Below are 25,426 nucleotides of genomic sequence, written 5' to 3' on the forward strand. Positions count from 1 at the left end.
TTTGATCACTGTCACTACAAAAGTCATGGCCAGCTGTAATTTAGCATGTATCTCAAAGGTATCTTATTTCCTCTGCTCAACAGTTGCAAAGGTTTGCCGATAAGACTGATGATGGCATGTTTTCTTTGTGTGTTTTCAGTCATTTTTTCTTTAGCATTAAAGTATAAGACACATTATTCCAGGTTATGAAGTATTTGAAGACATTTCCTTTTAATAACATTGACAAAGTACTTGCAATAAATTAAAGTCACCTGCCTGCTTCATTATCTTGTTTGTGTGTCCTCACTGCTTCTTCGTAGACGGGCGTTGTGTTCACCTCTTGCTCCCCGCTTCAGTTTTCATTGTGATTTTAGTCTGGAAACCCCGTTCGCAATCACGTTTGCTCTGACATTTTGAAATGTAGACTAATCATAACCAGTAATGGTGGCTAAGTGTGAGGACCCTGAAGTCGAGGTTTTTTTCACAATGTATGTCAAACATTGGAGGTTGTTGTAGAGCTAGATGAAGCGACGCGAACAGCTGTAGCATTGCTCGCAAATATCAAGGAATTGAAACTGGAGCACCAACAATGCCTGAAACGTTACCGACATGGCTTTGCATCCTGCTCACATTTGAAGAGGGCCTTGGTTGTTTACAGCTCGATGAGTTTCGGTCGCAACATACGTCAATGCCGATTGGTTAAAGGCTGATCACATAGTTTCAAAACTAACCCAGTAGGAGGCAACGACTGGTAACAATCCCAAATGGAGAGTGGTCCGATCCCACCTATTATCGCACTGACTTCAGTCTGGTAATACCAGGCTAGCTTTTAAAGTGCTTTTTTTTAGTTTGGCCATTGAACGTCATTATTCAGTTACGCTTCTACAGGAGTGTAGTGAGCCTTACACATTTTAGATGATCACTATAATTATTATATAAAACTATATGGTTCAACATAAAATACTGTTTAATAGTTTGGTGTTGAGCTGTGCCATCAAATATCTACCATCTAACCTTGGGCCGGAAGTTTGCCGAGGTTTGTCTGGCGGAGCTTTGTGACATCATTCATAAAGGAATTGTGGAAAGCAAGTATGATAATATACAGTTGGTTTGTATGCGTTTCTGAATTGGATATAATCGGCATCGAAAGAATATTTGCATTTCATTCTTCCTTCTGTTTGTTCGATTTTGGTTGACTTTCTCAGGAAGTGATCCACTTTTTCCATTTCCCTGTTTTTTTTTTTCTTCCACTCTTCAACCTCTTAACTACCAGTGGATGGCATTTAATGCATCTTCTGCATCCTCAAAGGCGCTTTTTGGAAGAAAGGGATTCTTCAGAATGAATAGGATCCGGCATTCTCAATATTTTGCCTACAAGCTTTGAAATGCAGGAAGCCCTTTTTACTCTCTCCTTCAATGCTTCTTCTTTCTTGCCCCTGTGTTTCCTCCCTCCGTCTGCCCCCACCTCCTCCTCCACCTTTTTTTTGCCCCACTCTTTGCTCTGGAGTGGTGCCCCTGTACGGGCGTGGCGTCCTGGGGAGAGCTAGTAAAGCATTTATTACAGGCTTTGCAGCGCTGTATTATACTGGCAAGCACAGAGCCACTCATGCTTGGCCTTTAACTTCCCTCTGAAGTTCAGCCATACATGAAAAGAGGGGGCTCTGGTCCACTAATATATTCCTGATTTAATATTGTATCAGAAAAAGTGAGGGATGCAGTAAAGATGAGGGGAAGAAAAGGGAAGAGGGGCGAATAAAATTGTGTTTAAAAATGTAAATGGAATCTTTTGAGAGGTTTTTTTTCCCCATTCCTGTCCGCTGTTAGTTTGCTGATTAAATATCACGTGGTGACACTGGCAATGCCCAGCGGAGCTTTTGAACCCAGGATCTGTGAAGAATCCTTTTCGAGGCTTTGTGCGTGGGCTTTCTACCATAACTTCTTCTTAAGTAACAATATAGGGATGAGCGGACAGGAAGCGAGACTACTTTCTCACCGGCACATTCATTCACTCGCCGACTGCCCTGATATTAACTTTGTTGGGCACGGGGTGTAAGTGGAAAATCTCTGTGTCTATAAAAGAGGGAAAGAGCGAGGCGAATTAGCCGAACTCTCCATCTTTAATTTTTTTCCTCCCGTTTTTTTTTTTTTTCCCTTGAAAGATCTCCCCCCTTTTCTCATCACTCTTCTTAAATCGCATCCTCATTGGTGGGTCGTACTTTTTTTTTAGGTCAGGGTTTTTTTCTTCTGTATGGGGACATTTCTTTGGTATTTTATTGGTGTGTTCACATATGGATGGGGACAATGGGAAGGACATCAGGCACACCCTGATCTTGGATTTCTCTCTTCTCTTCCGCCTCTTCTCTCTTTTGGGTGTGTTTGTCCGTTGTGTGTGTCCTGGTCGAAGGAGAGACCCTCCTCCACAGAGCTTGCAAGAGGAACCAAGTGGAAACGGTGCTTCAGATCCTGACGCTTCCTGGCACAGACGTCAACGTTAAAGGTAAGACTTTCTCGGTTTCCCTTTTTTCTGTAACCTCTGTCTCACCGTCATCTCACTTCACTCCCACTGTTTGCTCTAGGGTTTCGAAGAGCGATTAACAATGGAGAAAAAAAAAGCGGGCGAGAATAAATAGGAGTGTGTGTGTGTGCACGTCATCGTTGAGGTTAACCTTTAGCTAAAATGTAAAGGGTGTGTCTAAAAAGAGCAGGATGGGTTTGGAGTTTCAGTTTATAGATTTACGACCACTTTGCTAAGTGAATCGAATGACATTTGATATTTCAGAGTGACTTCCTTTGGTCCCTTTTGGTCAAATATAATGACTCGCCTTCCTTTTATGGAAATGTGCTTTTTCAAAGGTGTCTCCAATTGTGTAATCGCCCTTTAATAGCTGCCTAAATTGACTTTCATGTCAGTGGGGGGCTGATGTCTAAAATGCGATCAAATAGAAACTACGGGCGAAACGGTAAAGAACATTTTCGTTTTTTCCCACCCGAGTCCTTTCTTGGCAGCGAAAAACAGATCTTTGTTACAATGTTCTGGAAGTTCCTCATTTCTTCAGAAAAACTTTTTGATCCTCTCTTTTAATTTTCAAAATATCGCTGTAAACTATGAAAAGACGGCGCAACTATTTTAATGTTGTTACTAATCTTGGAAACGCTTTTTGGGCTTTTTTTGGTAAAATTATGTGTGACATGTACATAAATGATAGTTTGTAACTTATTCGTGAAACCAAGCTACACATTTTTAATTAATACCACATTCATTATCTCTAATCAGTCAATCTTTGTGTTTGGAAAAGGCAGATGAAACAATGATACAAAAAAATGTTAAGTTCTTCTTTACTGCAAAGTATGGTGCCATGTATAATTTCTCCTAAGTTTTGTACTGTGTTCCTCTGAATAGCCCCAGCCTGCCCAAACAGAGTGGGTTATCCACTCCACACCTCAACAAGTCTCTTTTCATCATGACACTCAAACTTGAATATTTCCAACAGCATACTTAGTCTTCAAATATAAGAGATCTTGATATTTAACCTTCTTATCCATTCAAAGATACCACAGTATTTAACTTTCCTATTGAGTAAATATTGTGTGCTTGTTTGTGTGTGTGTGTGTGGGGGGGGGGGGTTGTTGTCCCTGTAGACCATGCAGGCTGGACACCTCTGCATGAAGCGTGCAACCATGGCAGCACTGACTGTGTGAAAGCTCTGCTGGGTCACCAGCCCGCCCCTGCGCTCATTAACCAGGTGGGTGGAGTGAGTCCGCTGCACGATGCCCTGCTCAACGGACACATGGACATCGCCAAAATACTTCTGGAACATGCAGGTGGGTAAAACTTCCTAGTACTCACACCCGTTCGCACTTGTGCTCTAGAGCGTGAACTATAAGATTGAGTGAACAGCATTAAACATTCATAACGCGAATGTTATCTTTAATACGTTGAATACAATTCTTTTACCAGGGAATATTGGTCATAGCTTAGATGTGATTATACAATCAATGGATGGATGCATCATTCTGGCTGACTCATTAGTACCTTTATGCAGGAAAAAGTAAATAAAATTAAAAATATTAAGCTAATGTTTTGGTTGGCTGGCTGTGTAATATAGGCAACAGCCATAAAAAGATTAAGACAGAAATTAATTCCTATATTACGATGCATATTTATTATATTAGGCCAATGCTTTTAATGTGAATTTACTAATCAGCATAGGACCAGATTTATATTTTTTTTTATGCGCAGTTTACATTTTTATAGTAGCATTTTAAAGTTGAAACTCTCACACAGAATTGGTCTCTGCTTTAGCTACCAAGAGAACTAATCTGTAGACTTAGCCATTTAACTAAAGATTTACTACAGTGTCACTGCTGCTTTGGCCAAGACGAACTATCAATTGAATGTAGCCAACAAATGTAGCAGAGCTTATCGACCTTAATAGCAAGGCACAGTTTATCTTAGGTAGCCTCCTGGTAGAATAAAGGACCTGTTAATGGGAGCTCCTTTCAAAGGGCCAGTTCACCAATTTTATACCTCAGTTTCTGTTTGTTCGTATGTTGCCAAGTAGCTTTTAAAAGTGGCTGTATGTATGTATTTCTTCTGTCTCTGTAGTGAACTTTACAAAGTTTGAAAAAGTAACCCTGATGATGGCTTAGAGACTTCAGTTTCATAACAGAAAACATTTGGTGCTCAGTGAAAGACACCAGATATTTAAGTCTGGAGACACTAACCAAGGGGGCTATTAAATTAGCATTATGGGAAATGTAGGATTGAGGGGATTAGAGGGGCCTAATACATACACAAGGCTAAAAGTCAGAATGTCGCCTTGGTCTACCCTGTAGGTTTGCATTTGCGTATAATTTAGTTATGCGGGAGTATTTTAATGAGGACAAACAAGAATTTGTTTTCAAATATGCTAGACTTGACAAATCTGTATGATCTGGTATATATGTTTGCCTACAGTGGCTAAAGTATTATGGACCACCCAAAACAAACAGCATTGGCAGTGGGCCCCAGAGGCTGTGGCAGTTGTCTGCTTGTTCGCTGTATGAATTCTAGATCATCGATACTATCTCTCTCTCTCTCTCTCTCTCTCTCTCTCTCTCTCTCTCTCTCTCTGCCCCCACTGCTTGCCTTCATAATCCACAGGCAATCCCGCTCTGCAGTGTCTGTCCAAACAGTTTACATCATCACCTCATAAGATGTCTGTTAATGTCTGTTTGACGAGATTAGAGGAGTCAGGATCTGCCGCTTGCGAAACTCGCACGCAGGTTTTTTTTGTGGAAATGTGTCACAACAGCGGTAGTTTGTGCGTCGGCATGTTTGCGTGCCACATACAGTCTGAGCTCAGGAGGGTTGAAGTGAGCATGACGGGTGTCGGGAGCTCAGGAGAGGGTGGTGTCACTGGCTGTTGTGGCAGCAGGTGGCAGAGGAAGTGTGTGCGTGTTTTTGGGGAGGAGGACTTCTATTTGCCAGCGTTGAACAAGTCTCCCATGTAACATACCTCTGCCTCAGCTCACTTCTCAGTTTGACTAATTATAGTTAATTTGATTCGACTTTCCCATTAACACATGTACATATTCTGTCCTCAAAAAATAAATTAGACTGGGATTGTTTAGTCCCGGAGAGGAAACAAGAGAGCACCCCCACCCTTTTTTTTTTTTTTTCCCTTCCTTCCTCAGTAACAGGAGGGAGAGCAAATTAAAAGAGGTCAGATGAAGCAGCTATCTGTAAAGTTAGAAGAGAATGAGAGCGTGTGTGTGTGTGTGTGTGTGTGTGTGTGTGTGTGTGTGTGTGTGTGTGTGTGTGTGTGTGTGTGTGTGTGTGTGTGTGTGTGTGTGTGTGTGTGTGTGTGTGAGTGTATGCTGGAGATGTCTGGCTCACTGTCGAGGCCAGGTCTTTTTGCAGGGACCAAACAGAACAACAGGAATGAGAATTGTCTCAATGTGAACCTCCTGCAGGCTTGTACATTATACTGTTTTTTCTCAGCTGCTCTCTCCTGACTGCCTGCTATTTCCTCACACCTTGATGGCGGCTTGTCTAAAGGCTACAGCAGGGAGTTTGTGAGGAGGTGGTCCTCTTGACTCCAGGCTATTCTGTCTCTCACGGTTTCTTTTTTTCCATGAACTCCATCTGGTTGCCATGGACACCATCGATAGGCCTGGGCTGTCTTTTTCCTCCTTTTTTTTTTTAGATCTTTAAGTCCAGGCTGCTAAATGTGGAAAGTTTTGGCTTCGGGGGGCTGCATCATGCTTCGTTACTGTAACCATCTTTATGTTGTTGTTCATTCCACTTTTTATACTCTCAACTCGAGCAGGATTTTTCTGCTTGTGGCTGCAGTGCTACCCCCCCTCCCCCTCCCATACATCAGACTACTTTTGAAATTTGAGCCAGGTAGTTTGCTGCACCGTCCCTTGATAGGAAAGCAGGAAAGTGGGCCAGATGCATTTCCATTCCCCTCCTTCTGTTTATTATATTCCTGCGTTTTTATTCTTCCGAGTGCCGGCTGCATTTCCTGAAACTATATTTTTCATTGAGGCATTCACCCTGTTGTCCTGGTTGTTTCCAGCAGACCGGCTGAACCTAGCTGCCAAGGTTTTGGTAGGCCAGAGAGGGCAACACTGACACTGGCACACCAACAAAGCCTTTATTTGGGAGTGATCTCACCCCTTTGTAAGCCTGTCTGCTTGGAGGCCTGTGCTCTGTATGGGTGTGTGTGTGTATGTGTGTGTGTGTGTGTGTGTGTGTGTGTGCGTTTTTAGGGGTGAATTGCACGGGGGGGGGGGATAGATCCCACCCCCTACCCCCTCTACCTAAGTCCCTCCAGGCTTATAGAGCTGGCAATGAAAGGATGCCATGGCTGAGGGCAAGGCTGACTCTGCTCTCTTCCCCTCCTCCTCCCATCGCCCAAGGCCGACCCACATGACCCTCTGTGTGTGTGTGTGTGTGTGTGTGTGTGTGTGTGTGTGTGTGTGTGTGTGTGTGTGTGTGTGTGTGTGTGTGTTTGGCTTGTTTTTGCACTGCACTTAAGTGTCCTTGTGTATGTGTATGCAAGCACAAATATTTTCTTGAATCTCAAATGCTATAATGAGCTTGTGCTGGCTTGCAGTTAAGTATCTGTAAGTGTGTGTATGTGCCAGTGCTCCTCGTGCCCCTTCCTTCCTCAGCTGGTAGAAGTGTTGAGGTTTTGCAGGGTGGCCATGGCAGCCGGTACCCCTGATTGGAATGGAAAATGACCCGGAGCCTTTAGCTGTGCAGTTCAGACCTGGCATACACACACGCACACACACACGCACGCACGCACGCATGCACACACACACACACACACACACACACACACACACACACACACACAGACAGACAGACAGACAGAGAGCGAGAGAGAGAGAGAGAGTGAGAGAGGAGGCGTGTCAGTTAGCAAAGACGGGGGGGGGGGTGTGGGGGGGAATAAAGAAAAGAGCCTTTAAGCTGTCACCACCCGGCCCCGTGACCATAATCACTGATGGCGCCCTCTCAGTACTTACCAAGTTAGTGAGCGCGGCTAGTCCACCTCAACTTTTAAACACACACATTTACACTCACACACATCGACTCGCTCTGATGCTGGAAGACGAAAGAGTGCCGGAGCTTGAAGATTTTTTTTCAGGTTTACATGTATTTAGTTGTTTTCTTTTAAGAATTTGCCTAATTTCTTTGGCTTAAGTCAAGTTCAAAGAAGGCAGGAGAAATTCTGCTTTCTTCCAAGTCGATTTTTGTGCATGTCTTGAATGCAAACATAAACACACGCACATGCTGAGTGCTCTGGATCCCGGGGTCCCTGTAGATCTTAATGGGAACGAGTGTTTGTGGAGCAGAAAAGATGTCATTTGCTCAGTGGCACAAGAAACACACACAGTCCCCTCGGATCGCTGCAGTCTGTCGTGGTTTGTCTCTGTCTGTTTGTCTATCTCTGTCATAGATACACACACACACACACACACACACACACACACACACAGGTAGCGGTTTAGACACACTTGGGCCTCTTCACTGTCAACACGGCAAAGAAATAAAGAAAGTTCATTCTGCTCAGCACTTATTTCCCCAAGGGTCCTGAACTGGAAACTGTGAGGAGCTGAACACTCGTGCTATTAGAGGTGAGGCTGTGTTTGGAGCCCTCGGCTTCACTCGGGTGTGTTGATGTTTCAACTGCAGGTTTCTCCAGGCTGTAGTTCAAGGACTTCCCTCGCTGGGAATTTTTGACTAGAGTCTTCTCTCTCCTCTCTTCCTGCCTGTCTCTTGCTACCCACACACACACACACACACACACACACACACACACACACACACACACACACACACACACACACACCTTTCTTTCTGTGCTTTTCGGGTGGTTGCCAAGGATTAAGTCGGGAGCTCTATCCAACAGTCTCCCCAATTGCTCCTCACTGTGCTCCAAGAGGAGGTTGAGACCCTTTTTCAAATACGTGTTTTATACAGAATAAATTATGATTTTGAGATCTGTTACCAAAGGTTTCTTTCCTGATACTTACTCCCAGCTCCAATTCTTATGTACAAACACACGATTTTCCCCTCATTTTTGTTTCCCTTTTTAAACAGCTAAAGCATTCAGTGAGCATGAAGGCCACCAGGAGCTAGCTTCTGTGAAGAGGAGAGGGCAGAGGCCAAGGAACATTAAACTTATTTTTATTTATTTTTGCTTCCCTCTTTCACCTGGAAGGTTCAGATGGAGTTTAATGTAGTATATTTATTTTTGTATGGACTACATGAAGTGGCGGGCGGTGAATTTGTAGGTGTTGAAACCAATGCTCTTTCCATTCGCAAACAAAGCGTTGAAAAGAGTTTCAAGGTTTGATTCATTCTCTTTGTGCGTTTCTGGGTTGATGGAAGAGAAAGAAAAAGTATGGTCACAGGCCAAGTTAATTTTGTTTTGTTGGCCGTGAAGATCGTTCTCCGTCTGTGCTCTAGCACTAGAACTTACATCATCATACACTCCACAAGAATAAAATGATTGTACTCTTTTATTTATTTCCATCTTAAATTAAAGGATTTAACATGAACTCAGCTAGGAATTCAATAGTACATTGAAAAATTATGTTGATAAAATATTTTTCACTTATTTGAAATTTATTTACACAAAGGCGACAATGGGTGTTGAAAGGCAACAATGGCGCATGTTTGAACCCTGGTGGAGTGGTTCATAGTGAAGTTCAATATGACAAGTAAATGAAGACATTCAGCAGCAGTTTAAACCATTCTTTCAATGACAAGCTAAACCTCCGTAGAGAGTTTTGTTACAGCAGTTAAGGACTCCTCCACCTCATCTCTGATTTGTGAGCTTTGGAGCAGCACAAGTGCGGTGCGTACAGTGGAAGCTGCCAGTCGTTGTTTCAACATGAATGTAAAGTGAGCCTGAAGTTTTCAAATCTAAATTTACTAGCACATTGTTAAATTTAAAGGCCTCACTTTGTGTAATACAGAGATCGGTTTTAAAGGTGCACTCAAACGTGACAATCTTGCCTCCAATTCTTGGTAAAGAAATTGGTTTTCTGTTCTTTAATCAATTATCAATTAGTCATAGTCCTGTTTACACAATTCTTTTGAATGTACTTGCTTCTCCATGCATGTTTTTGAAATAACTAAAACTACGCAAGTTACAATTTGCTTTTTTTCCATCACAGTGCATCTTAAAAATGCTTTTATTTCAGCAGCCTGTTACGGCGAGGGAGGGAGGAGCAGGATGTATCCAGTGTGTCCCAGAAAACAAAAACCAGGAAGCATAGAATTGATGATTACAATTCATCCAAATTACATGAAAAAAATATTTTCTTAATTACTGAGTGTGTCAAGCCACATATCACAAAGGAATTAGATGAAATCTGTTGGATGGATTTCCAGAGTAACCGAGTCATTGCTTTTGGTAAGAGATGTTGCTCTTCAATTTCTATCGTTTCATTGTTTATTTTTTGTCTTTAGCCTTTTGACTTTTCATCTCGCCTCTGTAGCTGGTGAAAGTTTGTCATTTAGCCAGTGAAGAAGCTCAACATCTACTGAATCAATCCCAGAAAATGTTTCCTCGACTCTGGAATACAATCCCTTTTACTTTCTCTCTAGCACCACTAGTACTTTGTGTTTAATGCTAATTCGCAAAAGTTCTCATGCAAACGCACTAAACTAACGCAGCACATTATGCCTGCGAAACATCAACATGTTAGCATCGTCACTGTCAGCATGCTGACTTCAGCATTTTACTTAAAGCAACACATTAGCATGTCTATAAACCGTTGTGACTTGTCACCTCTCTTTGTGCAGTATCATCTGCATAAAATTCACGTCTGTGCATCCTACTCAAAAAAGAGAATTTATGGACAGGAAGCTACAAACAATCCCTGCGTTCCGAATCGCATACTATTTATTTTTACTTTTAGTATGGACTACAGCTTCCCTTAAAACGTATCTACTGCTGCATGTAGTACGTGTACAACTGGGACATACTTCATCATAGAAATGCGTCTTGAACTTTGACCCGCTTTGTCATATCCGTCGCGATCGGTAGCGCGACGTTTGAAGTAAAAAGAAAAAGGATGCGATTTGGAACGAATAGGTTTCCTTTTAATGCCTCTTCTTCTGCTTCTTCTCCTCCTTCTTCCTTTTGCAGGCGGAGGATTAGCGCCACCGACTACGCTCAGTCGATGTGACGTATCTTCCGCTGCGCAAAGGATTGTGGGTCAGAACAGCTCGAGTAGCATGCTGGCCTGCATACTGCAAAATACGACCATCTGTAGTAGGACATCCTGGTACTTTTGGCATCCTACGTCTAACGTGCTAAAGTATTGGGGCATACTAAATCTTTATTTGGCATACTAAATAGTATGGTAGTATGGATATTGGAACGCAGGGAATATTTCTTTCGCTCGTATTTGCCACAAAAAGAAGACAGAATGAGTTATATTCGTATATCAATTATTGTACCAATCAGAGTTTTGCAGACACAGTTTGTTTGTTTATTTTTTTGCGTGTCTTTATCCCCCTCAGGTCTGCATGAATTGAGTATTGGTTTCTCACTGTGTTTAGTAGGCCCCCCTCCAGTGTGCTTCAATCAAATTCAATATTTTAAAGTAACTAACAGAGGCTGTGTGCATTTTAATGGCATCATAAGAAAGTGTTTATTTGTTTGTACATAATGATTCGGTGCAGGACGCATTATTAGAGCTAAGAGCTGATGGCCGTGACGAGCCGTTTCTGATTCAAGAGACCAGTTAAGAGTTCATTTAGGGCTCCACTCTGATTATTCAAGATGCTAATTGCCCATCGCTGATCAGCATCCAGTAAATCAGAGTATATCTGATGCCCCTTCTCACTGGAAGTGCTGTAGTGGCACAGGATTACACAGAGCTAGCAGTTGGTGTCCATGCCTTCATCCTACCTTATCTGCCCCACCTCATCCAAAAGGCTATGATCCATCCTTTGTGCGGACCCCTGGAAGACGAGCTATTTTGAGGATCAAAAAAACAAACAAACAACAGACCAGGCTTTGTTTGAGTGAAGAGTCCAGGAACAAATTAATCAGACACAACCTGTTAAGATGAAGCCCACCTGTGACTGAAACAGACAAGAGGCCTCTGTGTCTGATGACATTAGCGTGAATTAAAACAGGAAATATAGCAAAGGTAATATAGTTCTGTTATCCTTCCTTTAATATTGATATACAAACGATACAAATCTGAACTGATGTAACCTCCACAGGCCTCCCCATCCTTGTTTTGTTTTTTTTATCCTCTGAATATCAAGGTGGGAAAAGGGAGAAAAATATCGCTGAGCGTTCAGACAGTGTTGCTGAAGCAGAGAGGGATTTTAGCATACTCGCTGCTTGTCTGGCTGGTCTTTCTTTTCCCTGCATCTGATGCCTCTCCGCTGGCTGCTTTGGTGCCTCACTTGGTTGGCCTTGTTGTTTTTGCTGTGGTTTCTAGTCGCTAGCTAGCAGCTCCCTGTGGATATGTGATGCCTTGCCCCTGGCTGCAGTTCACACACTCACCCTGCCTCTCTTTTTCAGGCAGCGAGGGGGGAAACACAGAGAGAAAGAGAGAGCGAGAGAAAGAGAGAGAGAGGATGTTTACCATGCTGTGGAGCTGCCTGCTTCCCAGCTTGTCTGCCTCAGCCTCAGACCAGAGACAGAGAGAGAGAGAGACATAGGGGGAGGGAGCACTGCATCTTTCTTTCCCTCCCTCCCTCCCTCTTTTTTGCGCCAATTTTTTTTCCCTTCCTCCACTCTCGCTTTTATATTTCTTGTCTTTGCCTGCCCTCTAAAGGCCAAAGGGCTTTGCGCTCTGTATGTAAATATATGTGTGTGTGTGTGTGTGTGTGTGTGTGTGTGTGTGTGTGTGTGTGTGTGTGTGTGTGTGTGTGTGTGTGTGTATGTGTATGTGTGTGAGTGCCAGACTGCATCTGGCTGCTGCATCAGGCAATGGCTTTTGCTCAGCATGTGAATTCCCTCCCTGTGCTGTAGCTTCAGAGCTTAGGTCTTAGTGGGGTATTTTCGCATTCACACACACACACACAAACACGCACACACACTGACTGACAGACAGACAGACACACACACACACACACACACACACACACACACACACACACACACACACACACACACACACACACACACACACACACACACACAAAGGATGGTGTAATTACCCTATGCTCTCATGTAATCCCCCAGGTGTTGTATTTATCTCCACTGCAGCATATCTGACACCCAGCGCCAATACCTGGATTCACTTCAGTCACAGTCCCTGCACCAAAACCATTCCCCAGGCTGTAGTCTCATAACAGTGTGTGTGTGTGTGTGTGTGTGTGTGTGCGTGTGTGCGTGCGTGCGTGCGTGCGTGCGTAGTACATTATAGACAGAACGTGATGCTATTTTCATGTCTTCTGTTATTTTCAAATGTGCAATTTAGCAGTGGATATGACCATTGACATCTGTATTAAGTGCAGTTGAGCTCTGTGGTGGAAGATTAGAGTCGACTTCATGTGCCATGGTGGATACTAAGAAGCAGCTGATTCTCGTGTTCAATGGGTGGAACATACAAGAAAAACAAGGAGGAAAAGAAAAGGTCTGGAGAAGCAAAAGACACGAGCCAATGCTCTGGAAATAAAAGAGAAAGTGAGGCAGGTAAATATGCAAATGTCACAAACTGCAGGCGGCACACACCGACACACAGGGTTAGCTTTCAGGCAGACAGATCTACAATCAAACGCGCAACCCTTGCCGGCTTTCAGGCAAGCCGAGCCCAGGGCCGTGCTGCAGGGGCCCTCTCCTCCCCACACCAGTGTCATCCCTCTGATCGGAGCGTGTCTGTCAGCTGGGTTTGACAATGATGACGGCGGGGGGAACGCTGCCAAACTTTTCATTCTCGCATTTCTTTATCTGTTATGTGCATCTTCTCCTTAGCAGGCGGAGCTGTTTGTGAGACATGACAGAGACGAGGATTGGACTAAAAGCACCACAGCAGATTGACTTCACTGTATTCAGGGTCGAATTTTTGTTTCCGATAGTCTTGACGTCATTTCAGATTTTTCACAAGAGCAGAGTAAAAAGGCAACTTTTCTGTGGGCCACTGTTTTTAAAACACCAGGGCAACAAGACTTTTTTTTTTTTTTTTTTTTTACAATACAGCTTTACTTTAGAATCTGACTTGTAGCATTTGTAACACTTTGTCCACTTTGTTGTGTCCATTTTCATATCTTTGCTGGTTCGACAAGCCATGAGGGTTTCCATCCTATTTAATTGCATATTTCATGCACATATTTGTAATTAGAATTTTGTCCTTTTGTTCATTTTTATTTTCTCCATTACTCAATAGCAGTTTAAACATTCCTGTATTCTGACAGTTGAGGAAAAGTACTGCTGCATTCACTTTTAATGAAGAGGAGAAGTCAACTTTGTCCCTCCTTTCTGTCTTTCCATTTCAGGCTGAAAACACTGCTTGGGTGTGTGTTTGAGTTCATGGCATGAACTTATGGGCAGTGGTGGAATTTACCAAAGTACATTTACTCAAATACACTACTTAAGTACAATTTTGGTGGACTTGAGTATTTTCTTTTTATGCTACTTTTTTAATTTGTACTTCCCTACATTGTTTTCAAGCTCGGTTACTAGTTATTGTGCAGATTCAGATTATTAATATGAAATATAAATCAACTAATAAATTATGCATTATCATTATAGATGAAGATACCGAGGAGCATTATATTAAGAACTCCAGTTGCAACAATAACGTGATGTATACATTGATGAATCAATAATTATAAAACAAATTTAATATGTGATTCTAAAATCTGCCATTCTGCACAATGAGTACTTTTACATTAGGTACTTAAAGTTAATTTTGATGCGGATACTTCTGTACTTTTACTTGAGTCGGATTTTGAATGCAGGACTATGTTTGCAGCAGTATGCTGCTGTAGCGAAAAAAAAATTCCCTTGGGGATTAATAAAGTAACTATCTATCTGTCTATCTGTCTGTCTGTCTGTCTGTCTGTCTGTCTGTCTGTCTATCTATCTATCTATCTATCTATCTATCTATCTATCTATCTATCTATCTATCTATCTATCTATCTATTTTTACACTGTAGTATTCCTACTTGTACTTAAGGATCTAAATACTTCTTCCACCACTGCTCAGAGGTCTCTTGCAGAGCTCCATCAGAGGTGCTCTCAAAGGAGACTACAGAACAGGATGTATCGTGACGGGGGGAAAAAGCCAGACTACCTTAGACTTCGAAAACCATTTTCTCTGCAGACATTGTGTTGCTGGTGACCATTTTTCTGCATGGGGTACTATAGTCCTGTTTTGTTTTTTTTTCTTCTGGTGGACATACAACTTTCTACAATGGGTCATGCCCGACGTTACGGCCACTCCTACTGGATGGGCGTGACAGTGAGGGCAGCTTGTCATAGAAACGTGATTATGACCCGCTGTGAACAAACTCACTTTCTCTCACATCCACCACGTTGCTCCCTCTCCCTCCCCTCCACCTTTCTCTTGTGGCCACTTTGATCAAATCTGTGCTCTTACGTCCTTGACTGCTGCCCTCGACGCCTGACCCCTGCATTTGAAATTTCCCCGCTTATGTAAAAGTTTATGTAGATTAATGCCACAATTTATGCAGATTGAGCTTTTGCCACTCAGACTTGAAGCACTAAAAGGTAGATGAGCGCTGACCTTCCCCACTAACAGCTACGTGAGCTCTCACCGATTATCTCATAACTGCTCCACACGGTGTTAGTTCCGCGGCAAACAGAGATGGAGAGCAATTTCAGAATTCATAGCGTTCCATTTTTAAACCTTTTTAAAAAAAAATATAGTGTCATTGAAAACAAGACTGTCTTTTTGTCAAAATGGCATCTGGGAGGCTTGGTGAGTGTGGTTTATGTCATGATGCAACACACACACACACACACACACACACACACACACACACACATTGTCCCTCCTTTAAAACATCACGCTTCCTGCAGCCCCAGAGTGTCTGTCAAACAGAAACAACTGCCAGCAGTGGTATCAAGCAGCCTTTCAGCTGTCGGTGTGTCATGCCGAGCCTCTGCAGAGCCGTAAACTCGCTCACAAGTGGCAGCAGCATTGCCGAGGTTGAACAGTCAAGTGCCATCAAGAGCAGTTTGCCATAGAAATGGGTCTATGTGAAAGCAAACAAAGGGCTCACACTTGACTCGACCCGCTCCATGTAGGCTAAATGCACACAGGCCTGTCTGACACTGGAAAATGGCTTTCAGCCTGAACAACAGAAGCAGAAGAGTCGAGAGTGGAGACAGTAAATGTCACCATTATAACTTTGCTGGCTTTATAAGAGGAGCGGGAAGAAAAGTGTTACATTCAGTTGTGCCTGTCGTATTCAGTTTGAACGTAGTGAAACGCGGCTGAAAGGGTAAAGTCAAGGTTACTGGAGATGTTTTGACCGCATACTACAAGCCTTGACAGAGGATTTGTAACAATCACAAATTATTTTGATTAATGCAGAACTTTGCTGTTGCAAATCATCTCCACAAACCCCGTTCTCTGTAAACTTTTAAAGGAGCAATTTGCAGGCGTCACAGCTGAAGTCTGTTGTGTGCTCGTCATCCTCGGCAGCCCCTTGTGTCACTGATGAAGACGATGAGCTCACTCACAGTGTTGCATTAAGGAAAAGCAGAGCCTCCATCAGGTCACTAACCCTCTGCGCCTGTTGCACAAACACAAAGTGACCCAGCAGTCCCTGAGTTAAGACGAGGTGTCAGTTGAAGTTAATGCTGAAGTGAGCTAAAAGCCCCGACTGCCATCGAGGTCCAGTGGGAAAACAGCTGTTCAGTTACACTCCCTACTTCACGCACTGTTAGTGTGTCGGGGGGACAGTTTCTCGAGCCATGTGTGTGTGTGTGTGTGTGTGTGTGTGTGTGTGTGTGTGTGTGGTTATAGCATATTTGTTTGTGTGTGTGTGCCATTTATATCAGTTGCTGTGTCCTGCCATTGACCCGTGTCGTCTCCCTTCCGCCTTATTTGATAATGATGCTGCAGCCTAAGGTCGCTTGTCTGCTTGTCACTTTCAGCTGTGTTGTGGTGTTATAACTGATGATGCTTCAGCTGGCTGTTTACATTAACCTGCAAATCTTAGTCAAATCTGACACTTTAAAATATTTACAAGTAGGCGATACCTCCAACACCTAATTTTCTCTTGGCATAGACAGACTGTTTTAAATCTATCTTTGTACAATATTGATGAAGTGTTTGGTCTTGTCAGAACAAACTAGAGTTGACTTTTGAGAGCCCATTAACAGATCCTGTTGCACATTTATAAAAAGACTGTGCTGTTAGAAGGATCAAAAGTATTTACCCCTCAAACATTTGCAGTCAGCGTTGCAGATTGATTGCTTTTGCTGCGTCATTTTGATCCGAGCAAACAGTCTTTCTAAATGCAGTAACGTCACTGTAGAAACGCAAGCTGTTGTATGAATTATGTGTAGCACCTGCAAGCAGCATGTAGCAGCTTTGATTCCTGATAGATCCGTCTGTAATCAAACAGAGAAAAGGTTGTGTGATCTGATCTTTTATACCTCTGTCCCCCTCCAGGTTCAGTTCTCCTCCAGCAGACTGACGGACATGAGCGTGTCCCACTGGATCTGGTCTCAGCTCCAAATCAGAGGGAGGAGCTCCTCCACAGCGCGCAGGTTGGAGATTCAACCCAGAAAAACAAAGGCACTAAGGTTTTGAACCTTCCACTCCTGGAGGCCGGATCCTCTCTGCTGGCCCACCTTATTTTCTCGTACCACCAGGAGAGGGGCCTTCCTCGCCACATGCGACCCGGCGACATGCCCCACAGCCTGGGCTACAGGCTGGCCAGGGCCCTGGACACGCACTCCTTCCAGGAGGTGACTCTGGGCTGGACGGACCAGCGGGCAGTGAGGCTGGCGGAAGATGCAGGGACACTGCTGGAGCTCAGCCGAGCGGAGCACCAGGGGCAGGTGTGTCCGGCTGTAAGAGGGTGCAAAGGAGAGAACACACGGTTCCTGATGGAAATCCTGGAGGACCTCAGGTCTCGGGGAGAGGCGCTAGCAGCCGATCTGTGACAAAGGATCAACAGACAACACGCTGAAAAAGACTTGCATGCACAACCTGGGATTGAATGTTAACCAAAGAGCAACTGTTACATGGTCATACAATTCACCAGAGGCTTAAAATATTTAGACAGGCAGCAAACAGTTTTTGGCCTCCTGTGGATGTATGACTTAAGCACCTATTTTGAAATGCATTTCTACAGAGAAAGCCTTTTATACTTATTTGATTGAACCTTTGATTGAAATAGTTTGATTATATTCAGCTGTTTGTATTTGGCTTAAAATGTTTTGTACTTTGCAGATATTTCTGAAATGGAAAATATTTATTTTCAAGATTTTTTTATTGCAACACTAACATTTCAGTGTAGACTGTTACTACCTCAGGTTCTACTTTTCTTCATGTTTAAAGGTAACATGTTTTTTTTCCTATGTTTATAGGTATTATAAAATAAATCATTATTACACTGACTTCTATGGTTTCAAGAAATTCTGTCAGCATTAAAGCAGCATTGGTCGAGTATGAACATAAAATGGCTGCAGCAGTGGTGCTCTGACAGATGGAGTGCCATTATTTTGGTGTCCATGGAGATAAAGAAAGCAGTAATCCTGATTTGAAATGGTGAGACACTCAGCATAACTTTACAGTCTGTTTGTTTGTGTTGCCTTGTGCAGAAAACCATTTATGCAATAATCCAGACACTCTGAAGATCATAAAAAATATTTAATCTCATATTTTTCTTTTCAAAATAAGTAACATACATCAGATGCATTTCATTACTCAAATCAGAGATACACGGCATATTTTCTTTTGCCCCTCCTGACTCGACCTTGTCTCAGCTCTTACAGCACTCCTGTCCAGAAATGCCATTGGTCAGAACTTGGCGCATGAAGATGATGTCACAGGCAGGCAACATTGCAGGCGAACAAGACAGATCTTAGAAAATGAGGCAGGCACACACCTACTATACAATAATCATCACCAGACCATCAACAGGCATACTGTATAAAATACAACCATAAATTAATAAATACTCAGCTATGTACAGTATCATTTAAAAAATAAATAGTCTCATTTCAACTCGGGTGCAAATAAAAGTGCTTTTTTTTCCCCCCTTTACAGCTATCAGTCTGATACATTCCTTTTATACAAGTTATTTTCTCTACATCATACAAAATAAAAACACTTTGGTTTGCTTTAAAATGGAGCTAAAAACCAAATGACAAAAAAAGAGAAAACAGTATTTGGATGCAGTAGCACATAATAGTCACCACACTTTGCTGTAAAACGACTACACATAGTAGTAGACACGTACATATCAGGTATTCAAGCAGTCCCTTCAGGCATTTTAAAAAAGCCATCCCTCACAAGTCAGAGTGTTTGTTGAGGAGGCTATAATCAGTTTGCGATGCTGCACTTGGGGGACAGACTCTTACTGTCTTTCAAGTGGATTGCTCAAAGGAAAAAAAGAAAAAAAAGTCAGTGGCCCTCTGGAGTGACAGATCCGAACCTGTTGATATTTAAGCACGGAGATGGATGGGTAAAGAGGGAGGGAGCAGGAGAGGGTACAGGAGGTGGCAAGCAGACAGACTGACGAGGCGAGAGGATGACAAAATGGCAGGAGAGAACTGTTGTTGCGGTGGGGAGGGGATTCGCAGAGATAAAGACAGTCAGAGAGAGAAAGACCAAAGGAGGAAAATGGAACCGAAAGAAGTAGTGGGTGGAGGCAGGGATCAATAGGATGAGAGGAGACCTTCTCAAATGGAGCCTATGCTGTGATCTTTCAGGAGATGCTCAGCGAGAAGCCCGGGAGACCGTCCCTTCAGACAGGGTCGCAACCTCGCTCACTGACGAACGAGGGAACCGCAGAGAGAGCAAACGGAGGGAAAGCACGATGGGAAGAAGGATTTGAAATAGCATGAACACACGAACACACACACGCACACATTCCTCCATCCCTGACATCTCAGGCTTTAGTCCCCCTTGGAGCCTTGTCCTGTCACACAATGACTTGCTGCTCATCTAGCATCTCAGCAAACTCTACACCAAATAACAGCTGGCACTTCTGCTGCTGCACCACACACACACACACACACACACACACACACACGCTGACTGAACCTAGGCATCAATCTACAGCTGGAGGGGAGATACATTTGTAACACACACCAGCGCTGAGAAAAGCAACATGCCTTTGATTGCATAAACGCGAATACGCAAACACTCTTACATACACAGTTCACATATACAAGCCTGTGTCTCGGGAAAGACTGATCAAAGTTGAGCTGTGGGCACAGGAGGTGGGGCAGATGGAGAGGGCGGCCAGCCTGGGGCACAGCATCACAGAGAGCATGTTTGTGTTTGCGTGTGTGCATGTGTGCATGTGTGTGTGTGTGCGTGTGTGTGTGTGTGTGTGTGTGTGTGTGTGTGTGTGTGTGCGTGTGTGTGTGTGTGTGCATGTGTGTGTGTGTGTGTGCCTGAGAGGGAGAGAATATTCCTGCTCAAACACCATGTTGTTTTTATCTGTGAGCAAGTAGGTACAGTATGTGCACGCAGGATCTCTTCGAGGAACAGTGTGTTCACGTAAGAGGATGGTTTTTGTTGTGTGTGTCTGCATACTGGCACATGCAGAAAAGTGTGTGGATGCTGTTGTGTGTGTGTGTGTGTGTGTGTGTGTGTGTGTGTGTGTGTGTGTGTGTGTGTGTGTGTGGGCGCCAAGGCAAAGACATGGGGAGATGAGAGGAGACCAGCCTTTCAAACAAGATTAGGGTTGCGGCTGCCTAAAGGCCTGCCTGCCTGACGACACTCTGCATAGACTGGGTGACATCTATATTAACACCACGACAGCAGGCCCAGTCTGCTGCGCCTCCTGACACAGAGAGGAGGTGTCGCGTCGACTGACTGCGGATTCGACGTGATTTTAAGGGGTTAAATGAGGCTACGAGATAAATCATGTCCACATTTAGCGTGTGATAAAGGTTTGGGGTGTCGAACAAATACTCGACAGTGTTGGTACTATTTCATGAAAGCGAATGTAATCACATCTTTTCTAAGCAGCACAGACTCACTCTTCTATAAACTGATACCACTGTGCTTTGATTTTTGTTTGTTTTGGAGTCTGATTTTTTGGGGGAAAAAAAAGCTAATTTGGCCATTGTATTAAAGCACAGACAGATACCACCACGAGTCTTCAGCCTGTTGGTCCAGATTTGTGTTTGTGGAGAAGGACATATCTGGAGGGTACCATCGTAATTGCTAATCAACTTGGCCGGCTGAGTTTAGTGGAGACAGTCCAAATTACTGCTCAGTGAACATAACATCATTACCACATCCAAGAGGGAAAGAAAACAAAAGATACTTCAGTACAAAAACAATTAGAAAATATAAACATATTACCAAAATCATTTAATAACTACAACATGAGATTTAAAAAAAAAAAAAAGTAAATCTGTTGCAGAGTGATAATGCAGAATGCTAGTATAAGGCTTTGATAAACACGGATGCACTCAAATATGTGTTTTTGGAATGGCGGGAATAAATGCTAAACTCGTTTTACTTTTTGTGTGACCCTTGTGGCAAGCAAATAAACCGAGTCCCTCCAAGCTGTCAGAGTGATGGAGAGAAGAAATGAGGAGAGCAGCTCACACGGCTGATATAAAGGTCATTCAATCCATCCTTCCCACTCGCCTTCAAAATCAAAGCATAACGGTGAGAGTAATAAACGAGAGGTTTCTTGTACTCATCTTGTTTCATACGAAAATGACACTTCAGGAAACTACTGTATATCATAAGTAATCAAAGACAGAAAAAAAGTTTGAGAGAATAAAATAGGAGATTTTAAAAAAATGGAAGGGTAGTTGAGGCGAGCTGCTCCAGAGCGAACTTCTTCTGCTCATCGGTGTCCAGTAATAGACCAAGAGAAGAAAAGTGGAGAAGAGAGGAGTTGGTGGGCGGACACAGTCATCTACCCGGGGTTGTTTTTCTTCCTTTTATTTGGACTGGGATTGGGATCCAGTTTCAGCTCTCGGTACTGCACCTGTTAAAACACACACACACACACACACACACACACACACACACACACACACACACACACACACACACACACACACACACACACACACACACACACACACCACCCGGTCAGGTGGAAAGAGCAAAGGATGCTTGAATAGCACAGAGACCCTCCAGAGGCTCCAGTCCAGCTGTGTGGAACAGTGGCCTCAGGGAAGGGATTACACACTGATTACAACACACACACACACACACACACACGCACGCACACGCACACGCACACACACACACACACACACACACACAGACGCAGACACACGCACACACAAACACAATACGTGTGCACTGTTCAAAGCACCGAATACACTTGGAGACGCATACAAATATAAGCATACGCACGTACTTCCACAGATGTGCAACAGTGGCCTAAGGGAAGGGATCACACAAACAAACAAAGAACAGGGCAAGGGCTCATGGGAAAGCTTGGAGAGACAACAGAGTCATCTCCGCAGAGCAAGATGGCGAGGAAAGAAAGGGCAGAGAGATGGGAAGCAGACAGAGGAGAGAGAAGACGCACCGTAACCCTTTCAGAACCAAAGTCTATCAACATATTACTGATTACATGTAGCTGGACACACTGACTATATATTAGGGTTTTAATGTTGCTGTTGAATAAAGAGACAGTTACAAAAGTCAGACAAATAGACTAATTTCCCTGACAAAAATTTAAATGTTCTTTATATTATTTAATGGCCTGAGAGATAAACAAAAACCTCAGGGTGGCTGAGGTACAGTTAAACGTCAGAGAGCGATCTGTATATGTGAAACTTTCCCTCCTCCTGGACCATACTGTTGAGGGTCCTGTTTCCAGATCAACTCTCCAGTCCTCCACCTCTCTTCTGTCAGCTGTCGACAGCAACAGAGTGTTTTATGATGACTCTGGACAATTTGAACAAGAATTTCTGGTTTCCTTAAATATAAAAAAAGCAGTATCTGCTGTATGTTGATCTATACAGATTTTTTTAAAGCAGGATTTCACTCTATTTAAAGCCTTGTTAGATTTAGGGGGATTTGTAGGTAGAATATTCATCATTATGTTTTTATTTGCATACAATAACTGAAACTAAGAATCATTATGTTTTCGTAACCTTCATATCTACATGAGCCCTTGACATCTAAATGAGCCCTTGATATCTACATATGGAGCGGCTCCTGTTCCACAGAGTGCACCGTGTTGCACCACGTTTCTACAGTGGCCCAGAAGGGACAAACCAAACACCAGCTCTAACAAACAAGCAAACACAAGGACCAATTTGACATTTAGTACTGAGAATTAGATGACACAAGTGGTAATTTTGTAACATGTGTCAACTAAATATGAAGTTGTCTCTAACAGCAGGTTAGCGCTGCATAAAAACTGGGAAACATCTAGCCTGGCTGTTAGAAACAACCCATTTGAGAATTTTCAGCGGGGTTATGCCCTGGATTATTTCTTGATCAGGAGCAGTGACATCCCGGAGTCCTTGTGTCGCTGTGAGGTTGCCAGGTAACCAGCAAAAGCTCCAGGAAGTAAGTGCCCCTGGCCAAAAAATAGTCCCAGACATAACTGAAGTCGAATGGCAATTTATCCTTTTACAATTGGGTTTTCTTACACATTAAATAAACAAGATATAATAAGTGAGTTTTGGAGGTGCTGGTAGAGAGATTTTGGTAGCTTTGGCTTAATCTATGATGGAGGTTTCCCTGTTTCCAGTCTTTCTTCTAAACTAAGCTGTGCGCACCATTGCTTAGATGTAACTAATGGGCACATACGAGAGTGGCATCAATCTTCTCACTCTTTCACGGTAAGAGAGCAAATAAGTGGTTTTCTGTAAATGTCACGACTGTTACTTTGATCTCTTAATTTATTAAGACAATAAATATCTTCTGACTATTTTTGTATCACTATTGCATCACCAAAAACCTGAGACATTTTAGTATCATATTACTTCAATTCATCACTTCATAAGGAGCTCAGCATTATCACTGAGGGAGCGTCACTTACTTCTCCCAACAGGAATTGATTCCCTCTTGACGTGACGTTTTGCAAAGATGGTTAACAGATCTTAAAAAGAAACTGTTCTTACCTGTAAGTGATGGACACTCACAATGCAACAGCATCACAGTGGCTGAGCATCAACAACCAGAGACTGTCACTGGCAGTCTCTCACTTTCAAATGTACACACACACACACACACACACACACACACACACACACACACACACACACACACACACACACACACATATGCGGTTGCTAGCCTAGACAGATTCAAGACACTGACAAGCACTAGCCACTGAATCAGAATACTAATAGAAAAAAAAACAGACTTTACAGTCACAGCTCCAAAGAGCCAGTATCGTCTGTGGAATCCCTCCTAAGTTGATGTACTATAGGCTACTCTGCCTGTCTGACTGACTGACACTCTCTCTGATTCTCCAGGCAGACAACAAACTGACATCAATATGGTTCCTCTGTTCTGTCTCATGGTGGGTCTGTCTGCTGTGGACGGAAACAGCGGCGTCTCTCAGCACTGGCTGGGAACAAGCCTTTATCATCCATCTTCTACTGGTTCCCACTGTCGCTTCAATGAAGCCCTCCAGTCCTGCACAAATCTGAGATGCAAAAGAGAAAGTGTATGTGTGTGTGTGTGTGTGTGTGTGTGTGTGTGTGCGCTCAGAAATGAAGACCCATGCATGCACAAATAAATACCTGCAAAGGGGATGAATACACACACACCTGTCACATCACAAAAATACAGAACCTTGTCACCTTTGTGTCATTAAAATCCCATACAAAATCCACACACACACACACACACACACACACACACACACACACACACACACACACACACACACACACACACACACACACTTCTGTCTCAGTGGTGGTCACCAATGTCCTGTTCAGGTGCTTACAGAGTTGTTACGCCAGCATGTGTTGCTCTCTACGCCTCACCAGGCAGCCAGACTGCACTGATTCAGATCTGGAAACTCCTCACTGTCCACAAGGCAAACTAACATCCGACCAAACAGCTGCACAAATACGACCGGTTTTGTTGGATACAGTGAGGAAGAAGAGAGATGGTCAGAAAGGCAATCAGGAAGCAAACCAGGTGGAGAAAAAAAACAAGAGCGGAAAGAATGATGGGAAGCAAGAAAAAAACCAAAATAAGACGGGACAGAAATAGACAAAACGATAAAGGGAGCAAGGGCAAAGAGCAGGACGAACCAACAAAGGAAACAGGAGTGAAAACAATGAGAGTGAAGAAGAGACCTGGTGAGACAGAGGGAGATCAGTGGACACTCGGGTGATGACAGATACTGCTCTCATGTGGGTGTGGATTCTTTTATAGGCCTGCCAACTAAAGCAGACAACGGAACAAAAACCCAGGGGACAGAGAGAGGTTTATATGGCCCCATCTGTGTGTATGTGTGTGCGTGTGCAGCGCTAGTTTTGTTAGGGGACCGTGACAGTCCTGGCAGGGTGCCCGCATCGACTGCGATCAATGACGGCAGTGCATCCATGGATGAACAAGCGAGTGAACGGCTGAATGATTTAATTCACCCATGAGTGAAGGGATAACAGCACATCTGCATGTAGTGTAGTCAGATGGACACATATCTGCTAATGTCAAATAACTGTAAGCAAATATTTACAAAAAAAAAATGCACCTTTATTAAAATGTTTCTACGTATGCAACTCCTTTAAACAAGCCAGCATAGATCCAAAAGTAGGACAATTCGTGCGGGATCACTGGATGTTAGTGCTCCCATTATACGGCC

General features: G+C 43.3%; 2 protein-coding genes across 12 annotated transcripts in view; one reads left to right on the forward strand and one right to left on the reverse strand.

Moving 5' to 3' along the window:
• The window catches only part of slf1 (SMC5-SMC6 complex localization factor 1), a 31,650-nt gene extending 13,603 nt beyond the window's left edge, over nt 1-18,047 (forward strand). For both annotated transcript variants that reach the window (XM_069138931.1, XM_069138932.1), the window contains exons 16-18: nt 2,384-2,476; nt 3,619-3,801; nt 17,101-18,047. In XM_069138931.1, the coding sequence (XP_068995032.1) occupies nt 2,384-2,476; nt 3,619-3,801; nt 17,101-17,597 (773 nt within the window). In that variant the 3' untranslated portion in view covers nt 17,598-18,047. The remainder of the gene's footprint in view (nt 1-2,383; nt 2,477-3,618; nt 3,802-17,100) is intronic.
• A 240-nt stretch (nt 18,048-18,287) lies between these two features.
• Nucleotides 18,288-25,426, reverse strand: part of mctp1a (multiple C2 domains, transmembrane 1a) — a 128,800-nt gene continuing 121,661 nt past the window's right edge. For all 10 annotated transcript variants that reach the window (XM_069138978.1, XM_069138984.1, XM_069138981.1 and 7 more), the window contains one exon: nt 18,288-21,619. In XM_069138978.1, coding sequence (XP_068995079.1) covers nt 21,548-21,619 — 72 coding nt within the window. In that variant the 3' untranslated portion in view covers nt 18,288-21,547. The remainder of the gene's footprint in view (nt 21,620-25,426) is intronic.

The sequence above is a fragment of the Embiotoca jacksoni genome, unplaced genomic scaffold (genome assembly GCF_022577435.1).
Source record: "Embiotoca jacksoni isolate LCO1_2020_lvr unplaced genomic scaffold, fEmbJac1.0.p SCAF_8, whole genome shotgun sequence".
Taxonomy (NCBI): Eukaryota; Metazoa; Chordata; class Actinopteri; family Embiotocidae; genus Embiotoca; species Embiotoca jacksoni.